We start from the raw sequence: 22,311 nt of genomic DNA, 5'->3' as shown, positions 1-22,311 counted from the left end.
TTTAGGCACTTCCAGGTAAGCTAGGACGATGAAATTTGGCAAGCGTATCAGGGACCGGACCAGATTAAATTAGAAATAGTCGTTTCCCCGATTTGACCATCTGGGGGGGGAGTGGGGGCCCGGTTAATTCTCAAAAAATAGAAAAAATGACGTATTTTTAACTTATCAGCGGGTGATTGGATCTTAATGAAATTTGATGTTTGGAATGATATTGTGTCTCATAGCTCTTATTTTAAATCCCGACCGGATCTGATGACATTGGGGGGAGTTGGAGGGGGAAAACCTAAAGTCCCGGTTTTGCTACTTTAGGAACTTCCAGGTAAGCTAGGACGATGAAATTTGGCATGCGTATCAGGGACCGGACCAGATTAAATTAGAAATAGTCGTTTTCCCGATTTGACCATCTGGGGGGGAGTGGGGGCCGGTTAATTCGGAAAAAATAGAAAAAATGAAGTATTTTTAACTTATGAGCGGGTGATTGGATCTTAATGAAATTTGATGTTTGGAATGATATTGTATCTCAGAGCTCTTATTTTAAATCCCGACTGGGTCTGATGACATTGGGGGGAGTTGGAGGGGGGGAAACCTAAAATCTTGGAAAACACTTAGAGTGGAGGGATCGGGATGAAATTTGATGGGAAAAATAAGCGCCAGTCCCAGATACATGATTGACATAATCGGAACTGATTTGCTCTCTTTGGGGTAGTTGGGGGGGGGGAGCAATTCTTAAAAATTAGAAAAATGAGGTATTTTCAACTTACGAACGGGTGATCGGATCTCAATGAAATTTGATGTTTAGAAGGATATCGTGTCTTAGAGCTCTTATTTTAAATCCCGACCGGATCTGGTGATGGGGGCGGGGAGTTGGGAGGGGGAAACCTAAAACTTGGAAAACACTTAGAGTGGAGGGATCGGGATGAAACATGGTGGGAAAAATAGACACAAGTCCTAGATAGATGATTGACATAAACGGAAGAGATCCGCTCTCTTTTGGGTAGTTGGGGGGGGGGGGTATTTCTGAAAAATAAAAAAAAATGAGGTATTTTTAACTTACGAACGGGTGATCGGATCTCAATGAAATTTGATATTTAGAAGGATATCGTGGCTCAGAGCTCTTATTTTAAAGCCGACCGGATCTGGTGACATTGGGGGGGGGGGAGTTGGGAGGGAGAAACCTAAAAATTGGAAAACACTTAGAGTGGAGGGATCGGGATGAAACTTGGTGAAAAAAAACACGAGTCCAAGATACATGATTGACATAACCAGAACGGATGCGCTCTTTTTGGGGTAGTTAATTCTGAAAAATTAGAAAAAATGAGGTATTTTTAACTTACGAACGGGTGATTGGATCTCCATGAAATTTGATTTTTAGAAGGATATCGTGTCTCAAAGCTCTTATTTTAAATCCTGACCGGATCTGGTGACATTGGGGGAAGTTTGGGGTGGGGAAACCTAAAATGATGGGAAACGCTTAGATTGGAGGGATTGGGATGAAACTTGGTTGGAAAAATAAGCAGAAGTCTTGCATACGTGATTTACCTAATTGGAACGGATCCGCTCAATTGCGGAGGGGGGGGGTAATTCTGAAAAATAAGAAAAATGACGTATTTTTAACTTACGAAGGAGTGATCGGATCTTCATGAAACTTCATATTTAGAAGGACCTCGTAACTCCAATATCTTATTTTAAATCTCAACCGGATCAAGCGTAATTGGGGGGGGGCAGTTGGGGGGACGGAAATCTTAGAAAATACTTAAAGCGGTGAGATCAGGATGAAACTGGATGGGAAGAATAGAAACCTGTCTAAGATACGTGACTGACATAACTGGGCCGGATCTGCTCTCTTTGGTGGAATTGGGGGGGGGGTAATTTTGAAAATTGAGGTATTTGTAACTTACGAAAGGGTGACCAGATCTTAATGAAATTTGATATTTAGAAGGATCTTGTGCTATAAAGTTCTAATTTCAAATTCCGACCAGATCCTGTGACATTCGGGGGAGTTGGAGGGGGGAACCGTAATTCTTGGAAAACATGAAAATTGGAGTATTTATATCTTACGAATAGATGATCGGATCGTAATGAAATTTGATTTTTAGAAGGAATTCATGTCTCAGAGCTCTTATTTCAAATCCCGACCAGATCTTTTGACATTGTGGGGATTTGGAGGGGGAAATCTTGGAAAAACACTTGGAGTGTAGGAATCGGGATGAAGCTTGGTGGATAGAATAAACAAATGTCCTTGATACGTGATTGACAGAATCGTACTGGATTCGCTCTCTTTGGGGGAGTTGGGGGGAGGGGTTCAGTGATTTGGCGAGTTCGGTGCTTCTGGACGTGCTAGGGCGATGAAAATTGGTAGGCGTGTCAGGGAGCTGCACAATTTGACTTGATAAAGTCGTTTTCCCAGATTCGACCATCTGGGGGGCAAAAGGGAGAGGAAAAATTAGAAAAAATTAGGTATTTATAACTTACGAGTGGGTGATGGGATCTTGATGAATTTTGATATTTAGAAGGACTTTGTGACTCAGAGCTCTTATTTTAAATCTTGACCGGCATTAAGCCTCTTATTTTCCTTTTTAAATCAATCTATTGATTCATAGAATTTTGTTAGAGCTCATACCATATGATCTCTTGGCTCTTCTCGCCTCGTCACAAGTGCCATATGAGCTCTTAGCTCTTGTTTAGAGTTTCGGTTACAATTGAGCCGGGTCGCTCCTTACTACAGTTCGTTACCACGAACTGTTTGAAACTAGACTAGAAGTCGCAAATACATCAAGAAACCTTATCCGTTTCATTTCTGAGACCCTGATTGGTGCTCCTAATCTCTTTTACATTGCAAGTAAAAATACAATATCCGACAAGGGCGTATCCGGGACTATTGTTCATTGGGGAGGGTACAAAAATGTCCTTACAAAATGCGTCAAACAGTTGTTTATATGCATTTTAAAAAACTTTTTTTGGGAGGGGGGGGGGGGGTTCAAACCCTGTAGCTCCCTGGACATGGCCTTTATGTCCAAATATTTTTCGTTTTCAGCGCAAATGGCGTTCTAACTATTAGAGAAGTTTAGGGAAGAGTTCCCCTACTCTAATTTGTGGTGATTTCCCACCATTTTAAGTTTACTGAATTTAACTATGTTATTTTATGTTCTGCTAATTTTATCTTAGTGATTTCTGTTCGTTGTAATCTGATTAGCTAATATTTTAGCTAACTTGACTAATTGGACATCGAAAAACATTTCGATCTTACACGATTAACACTCGCACAACTTTCCAGACAACTTTCCATCAAGAAACCTGGGTAAATAACGGATCATGTGTGTCTTCATATAGTGCTCTTTGTTATAGGTTTACAAAGACGCAATATTGAGTCACATCAATTACATAGAAGCAAGTAGATTCCGCAGAACAAGGTCACTTATTTGAATGTCAAAATGCTTTTGACACAAACAAAAGGACAGTTGATGGAATATCTTACGTCAGCCACAATAACAAAATTTGCGGTAAACTTTAACTGCCATAAATTACAGCAAATAATAGTGAATTAACATTTAGCTAACCGCGGCTCTTCAACATTTCACCGGAAAGCATTTACGTGACTGACCTGTTCTTCTTTCATGATGACAAGTGTTCTCACAGCCATTTAAAACTCGAATTATTTATTTGTCCTTATATTGACTTGCTCACTCTTTTTTCCAATTCTTTCAAAAGCTTGTCAAAATAATAGAAAATACCTTACATATAGGTCTATGTAATTCAGGGTAGCCTATATATTTTCATATAAGGGGAGGGGAGAGATAAAGTTAATTTCCGATGCAAATGACTGTTACATTTGGATTCAGGATAAAATTCTGATTCTATAGATATGTCTCGGCTATTTCTTAGCTATCCATTACTGAGTTAATCGGAAAATTACCAAATGAATCCTCTCCTCTGGTGATCCCAGATACTACTCTAGGCTATGCACAAAACTAAAAGAAAACACTGACATAATAAAACTCTTACGTCATAATGTACTACATGTTTCTATTTATCCGATTAGGTTATTATATTTTCTTCAATTTTATCCACATTTAATTCATATTTAAATAATTTTGTTAACCCAAAATTCTACCTGAAAGTTTCATTTTCCTAACTCTACCCCTTTCCGAGATAGCAAGAAGTCACTAAACTAGAATTTTACCATACCGTTTCCTCCTAGGCTATTCTAGATATGGCTGAGTTTACAAAGAAGAAACACGACGTATCAAGAGATGGAGAACAACGAAGAAATGTTTTATTTAGGGCTATACCAGGGCGGGGAAGTGATCATCAAGGGCGGAGAAGTGAATTAGGCCAATCAGAAAAGTGACTGTGAGATTCAATATTTTAAAGGCTAACTCAAAGAAAAGTAGGTCAATGTTGGTATTACCTGAACAATTGTTTTGGGTCATGAAACTATTGTTAATAGATACATTTTGACTTTTTGAACACCTTTTCTCTCTTGCAAAACTACCACAAACTCACCGTTATGGAGTTATTATATATTTGCACATTAGGGGGGGGGGGCGAAAGCATATAATATATTAAATACACCAATGGTTAGTTTACGTATTTAATATATGCTATGCTTTACCCCCACCCCCCTAATGTGCAAATATATAGCCCAAATTTGTTTCTAAACTATTACAGATTCGCGATTACTAATATCCGATCAACGAAAACGGAAATGATTGCAATTCTATATGTGTAAATACAAGAATATCTGGGCCGGAATAACTCCATAACGGTGAGTTTGCGGTAGTTTTGCAAGAGAGAAAAGAGGTAAAGTTCTAGTTAATTGACTTCTTGCTATCTCAGAAAGGTTTTAGGTTAGGAAAACGAAACTTTCAGGGATAAATCTACTGACTAAAGTATGTTCCGGGACGGTATTTTGAAGCAACTACCACCACTCCTTCTCCCTCTAGAGGTCCCTGACCTTTGATGGCCTTTAAAAATGTGTGTTACACAAATTGAAACCTTGCAAAATAGATCTTCTGCTTAATTGAAGGGTAAAATTCTATTTAATTGACTTCTTGCTATCTCAGAAAAGGTTTAGGTTAGAAAAATGAAACTTTCAGGCATGAATCTAAAGACTAAAGTATGTCCCGGGAAGGTATTTTGAAGCAACTACCTCCACTCCTTCTCCCTCTAGATGGCCCTGACCTTTGATGACCTTTAAAATATATGTGTTATAAAAGTGAAACCTTGCAAAATAGATCTTCTGCTTAATTGAAGTACAACAAAATTGTTTTCAGCTTCATAACTTTGCTCAATTCCATTTTATAAGGTTTTAAAGATATGCAAATATATTTCCTAAATTTTGAAAAAAAAACATTGATATGGCTCAAAATTCTACTCAAATAACAGGAATTGAATTTACAGAACTAAAGGAAGAGAAAAAGCAACTAGTAACTGAAAATTAAGGTAAAATGTTGTTTTGTCAAAATTTCAATAGGTGTAGACCTGTCATGTAGGCACATTTCAGGGCCCTCTAGAGGGAGAACAAGTGGAGGTGGGTACTTTAAAATACCTTCCCAGGACATACTTTAGCCTGTAGACCCATCCCTGGAAGTTTCATTTTCCTAACCTAAACCCTTTCCAAGATAGCAAGAAGTCAATTAACTAGAATTTTACCCTTAGTGTTTTATTCATCGAATTCAACTAGACTGTCCTACTTTTCAGGACAGTAGTAACAATTCCCCGTCATATAGAATTTTACCATTTATAGTCTCGATGGCTAAGACAATAGTTTAAATCCTTTCAGAGGCAACGGCTTAAATTTATTGGAATGGTGGAGAAACCTTACCATTTATTCGAAAGATGGGCTAACTTACCTATGGTTTTCATCTTTACCCCCCTTCGTCATTTCCCTGTTCTATTTTGAAGTCACAGTCGCCCAAACATCTTTAAAGCTACGCATTTACATAACTTTGCCAAAAGTAATAATCCGTATTATGCACTTATTTGGTTTTTTTCTAAAAATCCTCTCAAAATCAACACACAGATTTGAATCTTACAGCTAAACTGAAAATAGACAGCTGTTCGACGAGTCTCAGCTCTCGAGCTCAGAAATTTTGCTGGAAGGCAAACTCCAGAAACCGGAACCTCATTTTGCGTGAATCCACAGCCCGAAGAGAGTAGTAGACATTAGTCCTCTCTGCAATGGGATGATTCAGAAACACTAGTTCTCCCTGTCACTACTTAGAAACAGGAGAAAAATATTGCTTTGATTGTGCTCGCCAAGAATTGAAACAAATGTAGTCTCCGTTTGGATTGCTTTATTGACAAACTCATAAGCATCAAAGTCTTTTTTCATTTGATCTCTACAAGGCAACCTTCTGCCGGGGTTAAAGACACAGTGTAGAAAATTGTGAAGGCTTATCTAATAATCCCGAAATCCTTTGAATCTTTTATGTTACACAAGTGCCTCTATGTAATATATATTTATATATTTCTTGTTGTTTACGGATTTAAGCTGAAACAAAACAATGACGCATGGCAAAATGCACGGGAAATATATAATTTGGACTTTATATTTGAAAATTGAAGGAGTTGGGGGCAAAGTAAAGTGAAGCGAATTTAGGAATGATGTAAGTATTTTAGAATTACTTAGATAATTCCTAAACGCGCTTCAACTTACTTTACCCCCAAAACCCCCCTCCTAATATGCAAAAATATAACCCAAATTATATATTTCCCATGCATTTTGCCCTACATCACTGTTTTATTCCGACTTAATACCCATAAATTAAAGCAACTTAATCCACGAATAAATAGGTATAACAGAAACGACCCCTCCTATTTCGTAATTTCAGATATAAAATTGATTCATATTACTTTTTCTCACTAGTTTTTAAACGATAAAAATTTTGTTTGGTGAACTATTGGATCGAAAATCCAATAGTCAAATTCGTAAAATCGACGTAATTCCCCCGCCCTGAATAAAATGATCGATTTCATTTGTTAAACTGTAAAAAAATAACAAGTATAAAAAAATATGGATAGGCTACATTTTTTTTTATTATACTAGAATATGTGGAGTTTTCCACTAGTATAAGTTTAATTGCATGTTCTGAAACAAGCATAGCACAAACACAAACATAGTTGTACAAGATGAACAAAAATGGACATTATGCGTAACTGAAAGATTTGTCGAAGTATTTTTTTTTTTTTTAATTAGCTTTCCAAATTAGCTTTCACTTCCACAATTTCAAAGCAAACTTACCATTGCCAATGGGACAAAACAGTCAGAAATGAACAAGTGACTAAAAACTGTTCCAGACTTCCGAGATTGATAGCCAACTTTATTTCTTACAGCAAAGTTGGCATTAGGTTTAAGTGGGAAAATTTCACACAGATTTTCTTGGTAAAATGCATCTTGACAAAGCAGTAATGTTTCACATTACTGCTTTGCTATTAGCAGCGACAAACCTCTAAAACCCAGTGTCAGTATATTTATTCCTCACAAGATTCAGTTTTAAAAGAAATACCTTTCAGAAAATTACTTAGAAATCACAGAAAATTTTATTTCGGCAGTAATTCCTATGTAATAATAACAAAATATCACAAAAGACTGCATTAATCTAACCTTAACATATATGAACACTTTTAACCCTTAATTAAAAAGATGAGTAAACTATTAAACTTATTCTTTACTTATTGCAACCTTTTAGTTCTGTTAATTTGAAAAAAAAACGTTTTCGGTGGAGAGTAATAGAGCATGGAACTTTAAATCAGTAATAGTATGAATTAAAAGATGCAACTTGAAGCGAACAACAATAAAATGAGCAATTAACCCAGACTTGACACAAATAGGAAATAACACATAAAATAGTATTATCGTAACCCTTCAATCCCCTAAAAGACCAGTGTCCTTTGCCCTTTCCTAAAAACTAAATATACTGCTTAGACTGAAATTAATGTTTAGCCATTTATTTTGCCTGTGCAAATGACAAGAAGAAATCTCTTCTAACAACCCAGCAGTTCGTGGTAATAAAATGCTTTGGGGATCAGTAGCAATTGATCCTTCAAAAGAATTGGCTTTTAATGCTGATTTCAGATATTAGAAATTCCTCAAATGTTACCTATCAAAATTACGAAACTGACAACACTCGCTTGATTTTTGAAAAAAAGGAGGGAAACATCCCAAAAGTCAAACGATAAATCACACCATCAGATTCAGCATATCAGAGAACCTTGCTGTTAAGGTTTCGAGCCCCTATCTACAAAATTGTAGAATTCTGTATTTTTCCCAGACGAAAGCATTCTGGCATTTTTGCCAGAATGCTTGTTATTTCTTCGTTTGTTGTTGTTTTTTTCCATTCGTCACCACATCGAACCAGTGGTCTTAGGAGTTCGCGACAGGGTTATTTTGAACGGAAATTAGAAGTTCTAGCGCCTTTCTTAAGCAACCAACAAGATTGGAGGGCAACTAGCCGCTCATGGCCCTTTTTCTGTAAAGATATACGGCCACAATTTTGATATAGCCATTTGGAAGCATCATTGAAAGGTCCAATAACTATGCCTTTGGGAATGTCATAATTCCCATTGCCCCTGGGGAAAGGGCTGTAATTTATGCAAAACTTTCGGGAAAATTTGAAACGGAAGGGGGAAGAGGGATTTTCCGGCATGATTTAGAAAACGGTCAGAGACCCTATTTAAAAAACGAGTTTTTTCAGGTGAAAGTAAAGAGCAACGTTAAAATTTAAAACAGATTGGGTTTCGGGAGTGAAATTACCAGTATTATTTACGGTAATATATGCTCTTCTCGAGATTAACTTTAAGTTATATCTCTATGAGCCAACAGGGAAAAAGAACGACCCAGACAAGAAAATGAAATAAAAACCACTTTCAAACCCGAATGAGCTTCAACCAAGTTTCCTATTTTTCAGTCTTTCTGTTTTCTTTTTTTTTTCTGAGAAAAAAAAGGAAAATAACAGAAAAGAAAAACCAACAATAGAACCAGAAAAGCAACATACGACGTCTTCGGTGTTTTTATTTTCTTTTTCTTTTAAAGAAAAACAGAGACGGTTATGAGACTTGTTCATTAAATGTCCTACAGACAATTCTGACGAAATTGAAATTAATAAAAGAGTGAAAGTTTCTCTAAGAGATTCTGAAGTTTGACAATCATGTAATTTATGCTTTTAATTAAGTAACATGTTGACAATAGAAGATTCAATTTAAACTTCACAGTGCTATCTGTAATTTGTAAATTGATTAAGTTAAAATGGTCAAATCTTATGCTTAGCTTCCTACGGCATAATGGTAATATAAAATAGTAAAAATAATGGAAACCCTAAAGATATTTGCAAATGGCTTTGTTAGACTGACCCACTTTGTCAAGTCACGATTTGAAGTTCTATAAATAAAAAAAACTTAATCTATTGTGTTCAATTCCACTTAGCTATTAAGGAAAATAAGCGAAACGAGTAAAAAAAGAACAACAACAAAAAACAATTGTATTCAAATAAGAATTTGGTCTGCTTTAGTAAGAAAAAGTCATACCATTGTTCAATGGCTCAGATAAGAATATTCTCTAAGCAAATCACGACAGAAACACGAGATTTATTTATTGACTAAATTTACTAATGATATCGAATATTATAGTACAAACTTAGGCATCAGTGTTTCTTTCTGAGAAAGCACACAAAGCAATTGGCCCTTTTTTTATACTTTTTTTTATGGTGACGAGAAAATCAAAGAGAAAATATATGAATATACAATAGCAGTTTAATTTCCAGGATTTTGATTGGTAACATTTGAGTAGTATAGCATTAATTACTACAGAAGGAGCGCCTGGACCTCTAAAGATTATGTCCTAAACCCCATTGAATATACCATGAACCTGATCAGTCATCAGTACATTACAGAGGACACATCATTAGCATAAACATGATTAACATGTATTCAACCTTCAGTGAATAAGAGGAATGACCAGTTAATTAAACCGGTTTATTTCAATTCAAATTGAATAGTAGAATCGGCGTAATCAGAGGAGTGACCAATTAAGTAAACCGTTTTATTTGATTTCAAATTGAACTAGTAGAATTTATCATATAGCATTGAGCTTGACAGCAAATATTAACATAGGTATAAATTTTGAACTTATAATTTTTCAGATTTATTTTTTTGGACTCAGATATTCTTTCAACTATCTTTTCATGTCTCAAAATTTCAGTAAATATACTCATAACAAATGAAATTCACTTGTGATATTTACGAAATACGAAATGAAGATGATAAATGTTGGTCGTAATTTTTCCTATTAGAGAACTAATGTTCGTAGTGAAATTTTTTTCACTTTTTTAGAGGACATAGAATTTTTCATCTTTTTTTACATGTTTCAAAATTACATTAAATATACTTATAAAAAATAGAAATTCAATTGTGATATTTTCGAAACAAGAAACATGATGTAGATATATTAGCTGTGATTTTTTTTGGAACAAAATTTTTTCGAATTTTTTAGGGACTTAGAAATTTTGTCTTCAACTTATATAAGACCCCAAAATGAAATGAGTGTCGTGTCAAAAGAAAACATAATGAAGTGTTTTAAGTAATGGATTCAAAGCATTTGTTTTAAATTTTTATGATGATATTCTACATGCCGTTATTTCAATAAAAATATTTCATTGCAAAATTTTGTTATTTTTTCTATATTTTATGCGGCCATCCCCGTGGTACTCCATGGCTGGTCATCGACAGTAGTTGGTTCACTGTGTTTTAGATCAATAAAAATTGTGCACTGGAAGGATAAACACTTACATCACATATTAAAGAAATTGAAGATGAAACACTCCAATAAAGTGTGCGCACATGACAAAGTTATCGTTGCGTTGAATGCTGACAAAGACAAATATTTGAACTACGAAAAAAGTACTAGTGGTGACAATATTTTGAAACGTATATGTGCTTTTCATGATGATTAGAGATTCAATTTCTTTAGAATATAGAAAAACTTCAACATTAATGATAGTGGATATGCGAGAGTAACATTTCCAGAGATGATAGCATTGAAACAGAATGCAAACATTAAACTAATAGTTGATTACGAGGGAAAGCTTCTTGCACATGGTTCTGGTAAAACGTTACCTGTTGATAAATGCTATCACCATCTTTCAGGCATTAGCATGCAACAGAAGGTAAAAAAGAAGACAGGCGTATTGCTGCACCAATATCATAAACCATATATTGTCTCCATGTCGAAACTACTACCTATGTATAAATAATGGGGCAATCGACAATGAAATCACAAGTAAATTAAAAAGGACATTGGAAGATAATATCACAAAGGAATATAAAGAGGAATCGATGAAAAACAATACGCATATGAACACTGATCGAACATAATATGAACATTGAGTACCATTGATCGTATACCAAGAGATACTATGGCACAGACATGTATGATCAGACACACAAACACACAAAGACAGACACAGAGACAAACAGACAGCCACTCAGACGCACAGGCACAGAGGAACAAAACACATTGAAACACACAGTCAGACACACAAACACACAAAGACACACACAGAGACATTCAGACACACAAGAATAGAGAGAGACAGAGAGAAACACATACAAAGACATAGAGTCAGACACAAAAAGAGATAAAGACAGGCATAGAGACAAGCCAATCATCACTCAGACACGCCTACATAAAGATAAAAAGAAAAAACAAATAAAACACAGATTGAAACCCAAATAGACAGACACAGAGACAAGCGAACAGCCACTCAGAAACACATTCATACAAAGAGAATCTCTCTCTCTCTCTCTCTCTCGTCTGTCTGTCTGTCTGTAGCTCTCTCTACCTGTGTGTGTGAGCGGGTGTTTGCTGGTCTCTGTGTTTGTCCTTGTGTGTTTGTGCGTCTGACTCTGTGTGTGTTTGTTTCTCTCTCTCTCTCTCTCTCTTTGCCTGTGTGTCCGAGCGGATGTTTTTCTTGCCCCCGTGTCACTCTTTGCATGTTTATGTGTCTGAATTAGTGTGTTTGTATGTGTTTTTGTTTGTCTCTCCCTGTGTCTGTGTCTGCGCGGCTGTTTTCTTGTCTCTCTCTCTCTCTGTGCCTATGCGGCTGAGCGGGTGTTTGCTTGTCATTGTGACTGTCTCTGTGTATTTGTGGTCTAACTCTGTGTGTTTGTATGTCTCTCTCTCTCTCTCTCTACCTGTGGGTCTGAGCAGTTCTTTGCTTGTTTCTCTCTCTCTATGCCTGTGTGTCTGAGCGGGTGTTTGCTGGTCTCTGTGTCTGCCCTTGTATGTATGTGCGTCTAACTTTGTGTGTGTTTCTCTCTCTCTCTCTCTCTCTGTACCTGTGTGTCAGAGCGGATATTTTACTTGTCCCCATGTCTTTCTTTGTATGTTTGTGTGTCTGAATATGTGTGTTTGTATAAATTTTTGTCTCTATCTCCGTGTCTGTGTGTCTGAGTAGCTACTTGCTTGTCTCTGTGTGTTTGTGCATTGATTATGATAATAGTAGAACAATGCAACTGATAATGCAGTTTTTGATAATGCAATCGAGAATTCCCGTTATATCAAGGCAAGATTTTTATAATGTAGTGCAAGATGTGTGATTATATCAGACAATATTTTAGCACACGAGATTTGGAACACTTGGCTGAAAAGTTTATCAGTATCACAACCTATTTCCACAAGGCAACCTTCAAAAAATATTCACTTGATGAAACCAGTTTACTGTTTACTGTTAATTTTAATTTTGATCCCTAGTATATATTTGTATGTATGTATATATTTCCTAGATTTTTATCTAGGTCACATTTACATTACTAGAGAAATTATGACAGTGAAAATTTTTGAATAATTGTTTAGTTTTAATATTGATTATGAATTGGTAACTTAAATACACGAGAGCCAGAACTAAAGTAGGATAAGCTTGCTTTGGTATTACATGGTTGCTCTACATTTGTTTTTTCATAGGCATATATTTTGGGGGTGATACCTAACACGGGGATACCATAGGGAATTTATGGTAGGCAAGCCACTTGCCTGGGTAGGGAATTTAAAGTGCCGAAACCCTATAGGCAAGTGTGTATTCTCCTGAGGAGCCCTTGTGTTGGGTTGTTGCCTCTGATTTTTTTTTTCATATTTGGTAGATGACGACTTATACTTACTTGCGACATGACTGCCTGTCCCTGGATTATTCTTTATGATTGATTGTGTATGGCATCATAAATTCTATTAGTCCAATTTGAAATCAAATAAAACGATTTACTTAAGTGGTCACTCCTCTGATTACGCCAATTCTACCATCCCACTTGAATTTATATAAACCGGTTTACTTAACCCGTCATTCCTCTTATTCAGTGAAAATTAAATATATGTTAATCATGTCCTGACATGTATATAAAATAACATCATTCCTCTTATTAAAGGAAGATTTAATATATGTTAATCATGTCTTGACAGGTATATTATGTAACTGGTTATTCTTGTTATTCATTGAAGGTTGAATATATGTTAATCATGTCCTGACGGGTTTATGCTAATGATATATCCTCTGTAAAATACTAATGAGGTTTATTGTATATACAATGAGGTTTGTATATACAATGAGGACCCTCTGGTGCCCCTTCTGTAGTAATTAATGATATATTACTCGTTTCACTTAGGAGAGGTAGCTCACTCTCACCTAAACTGTTTTTTATATTTATTATTAATTTAGTAGGTTTCCCAAAGTAGGCATGGTATAACAGTGAAAATAGGGAATACGGCGCTTCCAATGCCTTTGTTTGGAGATGTGGCTAAATCAGAAGAAACATGCAGAAATTTGTAGATCTTACTGCGGATTAAATAGTAATAAAAAAAGTTTTTTTTTCAAACAGAATTAGGAACGACATTAAGTCTTAAATGTAATAACAATTATTCATCATATGAGGGGGGTTGTCAAATCATCAACCATCCCCCCACTCTCTACTCTAAAGTTTGACCGTTTGTCCTAAATCTATAGAAACCACTGCTCCAACACGATGGCCGTTGAACTGGAATAAAAGCTATTTTTATAGCACTGTAGAACTTTAGGTTAAAGAGCAGGGGCTCGAGAAGGGGTTAGCCCCCTAATCTCTGTTACTTTAAAGTTTTTAAGCGTTCCTTACTTTTATTTAAAAAAAATAATTTCTCGTCGTCTTTCAAATCATGCCTAAGGCTGTCCAATATATAAAAGGGGCTACTTACCCTTATAAACCACCCAGTGCTTGCTTTTAAATTGTATATATCGATACCTGTTAATTGATTGGTAGCGTCCAAGACCGATAGAATAGAAATGTGCCTGAGGATTAACAAAATTTCTCTGGTATTAATTTCTTTGATGTAATAACAAGGGACTGCAGCGATTAAATGTATTAAAAAAAAAGAAAAAATTGAATGACAGAATATTAACTACAGGGCTGCCACAGGTTTAGTGGCAAGAAAATAGGGACTTAGTTTGGAACCAAAAAAGGGACTTTTAGGGACCTACGATTGTTACTACCAGACCTATAATACAGATGTACTGTATGCCCTTTGATAGCTAGGATCGGAGGCCAGGGATGCTAGAAAATAGATCACATGCAATTTCATCACATCCCAGAAGGGTTATAGAGCAGATTTGTCCTTCCACAACACCTTTCAATCTTTCTTTCCAATTTTAATTTTGACCTTGTATTTTTATTTTAGATATATTACCTAGTATATATTTGAATATATGTATATATTTCCTAGATTTTTATCTAGGTCACATTTACATTAATAGAGAAATTTTAACAGTGAAAATTTTTGAATAATTGTTAGGTTTTAATATTGATTGTGAATTGGTAACTTAAATACACGAGAGCCAGAACTAAAGTAGGATAAGCTTGCTTTGGTGTTACATGGTTGTTCTACATTTGTTTTTTCATAGGCATATATTTTGGGGGTGATACAGAACACGGGGATACCATAGGGAATTTATGGTAGGCACGCCACTTTCCTGGATAGGGAATTTAAAGTGTCGAAACCCTATAGACAAGTGTGTATTCTCCTGATGAGCCCTTGTGTTGTGTTGTTGCCTCTGATTTATTTATTTTTTGTTTTTTTTTCATATTTGGTAGATGACGACTTATACTTATTTGCGACATGACTGCCTGTCCATGGATTATTCTTTATGGTTGATTGTGTGTGGCTATGCTGTTTGGCCTATGTGATTGTATGGATGAGTAGGGTTAAGGCCTCATTCAAGTACTGATCTATATTAATTACTAATGTAGGAAAACAGTCTTCCTTTTCTCCTTCTGTCTTCTTTTTTTTGTGCTGTTGTATTGGTGATTTCTTTTTTCATTATATATCATTTTCGTTTTGTTTTTCGAAAATATCACAGCTGAATTTCTTTTGTTATAAGTATACTTATGGTCATTTTAAGAAATGTAAAAAAACTAAAAATTTCCAAGTCTCCCCCCCCCAAAAAAAAGGAAGTAAAAAATGCTGCTAAAAACATTGATTTCTTAATAAGAAAAATCACTACTAACATATCTATGGCATCTTCATTTCGTATTTCGAAAATATTACAAGATAATTTCTTTTGTTATAAGCATATTTAACGTCATTTTAAGACACGAAAAAATTCTAAGTTCAAACAAAATTCTAAGTTCAGGAGGTGGGAAAGGTAGGGGGGCATTGGGGAGCTTGGAAGTGGGACATGGCTCACCATAAGTTCACTCTAAAAGTGTTTACAGGAGCACTCATTCCCATGAATATGATGATACAAGCGGTTACACTACGCCTATGTTAATACATGCTGTCACTTAAGTTCAATACTACATGATAAATTCTATTCGTCCAATTTGAAATCAAATAAAACGGTTTATTTAAGTGGTCACTCCTCTGATTACGCCAATTCAGATGTATACAGATGTACCCGTAATCTATAATACAGATGTACTGTATGCCCTTTGATAGCTAGGATCGGAGGCCAGGGATGCTAGAAAATAGATCACATGCAATTTCATCACATCCCAGAAGGGTTATAGAGCAGATTTGTCCTTCCACAACACCTTTCAATCTTTCTTTCAAATTTTAATTTTGATCCTGTATTTTTATTTTAGATATATACGTAAAAAAATATAAAGTACAAAAAAAAATGAAACTGGATGAAGCACACTTCTCACTTTTCTGACTGTTTGAAAAGACTAGTTATGAGCAGCTGCTTCTTCTTCTGGATTGCCGTCTGCGTGCATTCAAGATCTGCGGAATTTTTATTGTTCATCGCGGAGTGCTAATGATCCACCTAGCATTACCTGAGCAAGCTGGATTTTTACCATACAGTTCTTCTGAATTTCTTTTTTCAGTCAATTCCTTTCTTCTTGAAGCATCTAATCAGTTGCTTTTTCCTTAATCCCGAATGCTTCCTTTTTGTTCTTTCAAAGTCTTTTCAAGAGTCTTTATCATTTCTTTGCTCGACGACATTTCAGGGATTAGCTGCTGATTTTGCTGTTCTTCTTTTTCCAACTTGTGCCGTTCTTCATTTTTTTTTCTCAACTCTTTCTCCCATACCAGATAGTTTCGATAGCTCTTCCGCGCTGACTTGGCAAGCTTTATCAAATCTTCAGTAACACAAACCTTTTCAGAACTCCCACTAGCTCGACGCAACCTGTAAGCTACAAAAAGCTTGAAATTGAATGTATGCTCATTCAAGGATGCTCTCTGCTCACTGAGGATTCTCCCAGACAGTGAAAACCGCGCTCAACACTGGCCGAACCATGAGAAATAATCAATGTATTCTTCACCATGACAGCCAAATTTGGATACTTCCCATCTTCAATGAGTATATTCCATTGTTAATCTATCATTGCCTGCACAGATAGGAACTCATTCATCTGAACTAGCTTAAACTCGTCTAGAAGCAAATAAGTTTTTACTGGGATGGGCAGTTTTCGGGCGACATACAACAAACCCTGAACAGAATTTGACTTCGAAAACTGGCTTGGCTTCGAAAACTGGCACAAGAAAGACAAGCTTTTCGGGAACAAGAAAGATTCTCCGTTCAAAGCTTGCTTTAAGATGCACTTTGCAGCCAAAGCGTAGTGCTTCTGTACACTCAGCAAAAACACACGTTTTGAAAGTTCGTCAGTAGCTCTGAGACAGGTCTCAACTTCGTCACTTAGAGAGGCAGCAACTTCCAACATTTTTCTCATCTTCAAATGATCTTGGACTCAAGTCTTTTAACAATTTCTAAGCTGCTTCGGCTTTCAAGATACGCCCAGCAAGCGTCCAAACAAGAAGCTCCAGTTCCATAAAAATTTTCATGTACCAATAGTTCTTCGCACTGGAACTTCAAAGTAAACCGTGTAAAAATACTAGAACTGTCAACAATGAACTGAAACTGTGCTTTCAAAGTGGACTGCTTCAGGAGTTTTGCAATCTCTTTATATGCGTTCACTTCATCAAAATATCATTTTTCTTCGGAATGAAGACGGTAAAATCCTCGAAAATAGCTGGCCACTGCTCAATCATCCCAACAGCAGCAGTACACATCGATAGCCATCGGGATGGTAAATGTTTGAAGAAGTTCGACTTGGGAACGCCAGTTTCCTGCTGGATTTTTGAATAGTCTTCCAGTCGTGCAGGCCACCGACGAAAAAAGTAATACACCTTCATAATGAGATAAGAGCAATTCCCCCCCAGCTCTTCTAGGCTTTTGCGAAAGGCGTTGTGTACAATGTGGATTCTACAGGTGCCAATGTCTAAAAGTCCGTCATCATTTGTTACCTAACGTTTCTCACTGGCCATCAGTCTGAACAGTTTTTATTCAGATTCAGGCCATCACTACTCAAAGTATGCAGCTTAGAGAGGGACAAACTGCTACCATCAATTGCGTTCAGAATTTCCGATTTTATGAAAATGTAGGGTAGGGATGGCCATGTAAATTTGGGAGGACTCATTTAATGAGAGTTCTAGGGCTCTTTTTCAGGATCAAAAATGAGTGACGGGCAACCAGTCTTCCTCCCGTGTTTTTTCCGCCACTGAGCGCCTCTGTAATCACTAAAGGCGTCTCATCAAAGTTTGGCTTTAGCAATTACAAATTACTCTAAAATTGAAAATTGATTAATTTCCATCGGATTATCCACGATGCACACCTAGTCTCGGCACGCAGTCTAATCAGGTTAGCGCGACGATCGTTGCACTTCTAAAAGGCAGAACGACAGTTACGCCAGAGATATCCCCGTTCATTGGCTATTCTTCAAGTTTAAGGAAGATGTGCAAGAATGTACTTGATATTGCAGACACCTCACATCTAGAAGTTTTGTGAAACTGAGCTGAGGTGTTCTCAATATGCAGTTCTTCAAGTCGTCTCAATTGTTCAACCCCAAAAATGTCTAGCACAGTCCACATAAAATGCTATGTTCATTCAGGACTCACTAATTTTTTATATGTACATTCAATATATTTTCCTGGATTTTGGGCGTAACTTTTGTATCCATTATTAAAGGGAAACTGCTAAAGCTGACATTTTGTTCTCCTTAAAAGTTAATATTTTCCAATAAACGAGAGGTTCACGCTTCAACCACAATAAGTTACTTCCACAGCGTCTCAAATGGATAATTGTGTAGCACGAGGCTCAATTATTCCAATAAAATGGGCGTAGAGTTTAGCTAGGAGGGTTCAATTTATAGAAACTATGATAGATGTGTGAGACTCAGTCCTCTAAACATCCAATTTTTCTTTGAAATGCAATAGCGAGCAAAAATTTTATCAAACACCTACTGTGCATGCTTTATTTCTTTTGCTTAAACGTAAAGAATGCCCTGAACATAATTTTGTTTTAGCTTTCACGGCGCAATTGGTGGTGTTTAGCGCGCCAGGAACGTCGGGTTTAGTGCTACAACAAAACCATTTCACAAACACTAAGTACTAGAGATTTCCTCCTGTTAATAATTAAAGGAAGCGATGCGGCTACGTGCATATCTCTTCGTCTTGACCAATGATGGAACAAGGAGTGAAAACCCATAAAAAGGTGGGGAGTCGAACTTTTTTATTAAAGGTAACACTTGACCTTCGGTGGTGCTACAGCCTTCCCTACTAGTCCAGTTCTGGATCCTCTGGAATGTGTCCAGAATGTTTTAAGTTATGATAAATAAAAAATAACTCGTAATCTTAAAGGTTTAAATGTATGACGTCTTTGGCACCAACATACTGTACCACAGTAGCTTTACCGATTAGATATTTGGCTAAAAATAATTACTTAAATGACTAAAAGCATACTAATGGAACATACCTATCGTGCAGGGGGGCTAGAGACCAGGCCAGCTATCTAAATTTAAATAACTGGGCGTCAAACCCTGACCCGAAGGCCGTAAAATAGATATGACTTGCTAAAAAAGTTCTCGGGAGATGACGAGGATACATGCTTTACATAAAGTTATGCAGTGAGACATGAGTTGTGCAGAGAAAAACACCTTAATACTTGTAATCAAGCAGATGTGAGAATTTTCGTAAAATTAGTACAATGTTAAATATCTCTATTATTCGTCCTAAGTTTGGTTTAGATCCAGAAACACAAAAATTATGAATATCCAATAGATTGAAATGCATGGGCCTCATTGAAGGTCTGTATTGCTCTTGGCAATCTATTGACAGCTGAAGATAATCTTTAGTCTTTTCTGACCTTTGCCTTCACAGATATTTTGAATATCAATGGAATTATCTCATCCCAAAATATTCCCATAAGCCAATGAGAGAATAATTTGCATTTCATGAACAGGGCAAGGCAATTCCATAACAGCCAAAATACAAAGCATGAATCTAAGCGTCAAGTAACCACAAGCTGTTTTGTAAACAATTTGTGTAGCTCATGTTTACTGTGTCATCATTTATTTAAATTAGAATGACAAGCAACGATAATCCTGAACGCCAACGTTCACACAAGGGAACGCGCTGACACTTCTCGGGAGGTAAAAAGAAATAGAAAAAAAAATGACACACTAATTTTAGACTATAAAAAAATCCAAAATATTCATCGAAAAACGAAATCAGAAATTCTGCGTAAGAACCTTCAGCTTTAAATTATTATTTTTATTTTTTTTTTGACAAGCGTTATCGATAGACGAAGATAGTGATGTTTTGAAACTTGATAACATTCAGGAGATCGAATGCCGGACATTAGATGTAGCATATGAAACAGCGAGACAGAACGAGGAAAAAGAAGTGGGCGGGAAAAGAAGGCAGCAAGGGGTTTATAGAGAATAGGGGTTAGTACAGAATATTAGAGGTAACTAATGAAAAAACAAGAGGGATGCCTTCAGAGTTCGGAAGGTACAACACACGTACCAATCATCAGAGGAAGAAATTTCGTGGAATTTTGGATACACACTGAAAGACAAAGCTCTAAAGCAGCGTATGCCATAAATTTTGAATGCTCAATTAACTTTTAATTCAATTAATGCTCAAGGACATTTCTGTATTATTAACTCAATAATATGTGATACAAGTCTGGAAAACAAGAGGCCGAAAAGGGGGAACGGTGCTACTAGGCTAGCAGAAGATCATGAGAGGACGTGGAGAAAACAGCCAACAGGCAACAGGTCAATATGTCCAAATGGTCAAGAGAATGAGACTAGACGAAGCGGAGTATATGACCAAAAGGAAAAAGAGTTCGTGCCGTACAAAGAAAAGGACTAGAAGGAGCGGAGTAAACTGCAAAAGGCAGGAGGCTGACGACAATGCAAACTGTCAAAACTGAAAACCGTCAAAAACAGACATTACTTGATTTAATTTTTAATAAAGTTAACATGCAACGTCTAAAGTAAAATGACAGAAGTCTGGTAAAGCCCTTAAAGCACAATACAAAATGATATAAAATTTGTAAGAAGAAAAAAAGAGTAAAAAACAACAACATTTAAATCCGGTTAGCTATTACTTCCACCACCAGTCTCAATACCAAGTTCAATAGCCTTTTAATTCACATAAAAAAAGAAAAATGTCGATTTGGTAGTATGCGAACCTTCCTAGAAATCAGAAAGACCCACCCTTTTGATTAGACGATAAACTTTCTTATGCATATCGCTTACTGAATTATGACCGGACAACTGCTATTACAACCTATTTTTGGCAAATTAAGGCAAATCCAAGTATCGTACAAACGACAGAAAAATTATAAACTTTTATCTTTTAACATAGCAGCGAAACATCATATTAGGGACAATAAAATTAAATAATAAAAAGGGGCATGGTAAAAAGCAGTACAATGCATGTATATATATATATATATATATATATATATATATATATATATATATATATATATATATATATATATATATATATATATATATATATATATATATATATATATATATATATATATATATATATATATATATATATAGAAAACTCTTTCACAGGAGAGCGATTTTTGTCGGACGTCCCTTTTTGTGGACGTGGACGTCAATTTTTTTTCGTCGTTGGATTACAATGCTGAATTTATGTGGTCTCATAGTAACGTCGAGATAGACATTCAACGAAGCTGCCTCATATGAGTTATGAAAGGAAATAGCGCAGCAGCGGGATCTAGAGGAGTGGCTTCCTTTGAGGACACTGCAGCCTAGCTAACGACACAACATTACAATGGCTAATTTTCTGGGTCTTGTTTCTTTTTGTGAGCAACTTAACGTCGCCTTGCTTTGTTATTTTATAGCGGGTTGTCTCCCAATGTTAGCACAATATTTACAAGCATAAATGTGCGAGTAGAAGAGGATATTCAGAGGAAGTGATTGTGTAAACTTTCAACCTTGTTTATCGAAGTGTAAAGCCAAGTGCTGAAAACAATGTAGTGACCAAAAAAGGTTGCTTGGATTTGGGAACAATTCTCTGTGAACAATTACTAACTATTAGTTGCGTTAATAGAGTACTTTATACCCAGATCAAGTTTTTCGCCAAGCAAACACAAATACCTGATGAGGTCCATCTAAGAGGGTGGCGATACTGGGGTTACATGACTTGAATGAGATACAGATGACTCCCCTAGAACATCGATGTATGGCTTCTCTGGGCCTCCGGAAAAGTGGTAGACAACGGAAATTGAGTTCCCTTGAAAATTAAGGCGCGAGTTCCACGATCATCCCTCGATGAGCAGTGGGTCATTGACTTATGATCGTCCAGCGTGAAAGTCAACTGTTGCTGGCTCATACGCCCCTAGGAGTCGTAGCACTATATAGGACAACTAAATATATTTTAAGCACTTGTTCTTTGTAATTTTAGCTTCGAAAAATAAAAAATTACTGAGATTTCTAGGGATTTTTATTATTTATTAGTTCTCTCATTAG

The 22,311-nt window shown here is 36.2% G+C and overlaps 1 protein-coding gene across 6 annotated transcripts in view; it reads right to left on the bottom strand.

Annotated features, from left to right (window-relative positions):
- LOC136027242 (GTPase-activating protein CdGAPr-like) overlaps positions 1 to 22,311 on the bottom strand; it is a 225,586-nt gene that overhangs the window by 83,655 nt on the left and 119,620 nt on the right. The window contains exon 1 of one of the 6 annotated variants that reach the window (XM_065704313.1): positions 5,853 to 6,060. The exons of the other annotated variants lie outside the window; for them this stretch is intronic. Within the exon in view, the coding sequence (XP_065560385.1) occupies positions 5,853 to 5,884 (32 nt within the window). The 5' untranslated portion in view covers positions 5,885 to 6,060. Of the gene's footprint in view, positions 1 to 5,852; positions 6,061 to 22,311 lie in introns of those variants that run through there. 6 annotated transcript variants of the gene reach the window in all.

The sequence above is a fragment of the Artemia franciscana genome, chromosome 5 (genome assembly GCF_032884065.1).
Source record: "Artemia franciscana chromosome 5, ASM3288406v1, whole genome shotgun sequence".
NCBI lineage: Eukaryota > Metazoa > Arthropoda > Branchiopoda > Anostraca > Artemiidae > Artemia > Artemia franciscana.
The sequence above is the reverse complement of the archived record's forward strand: the minus strand, read 5'-3'. Positions and strand labels throughout refer to the sequence as shown.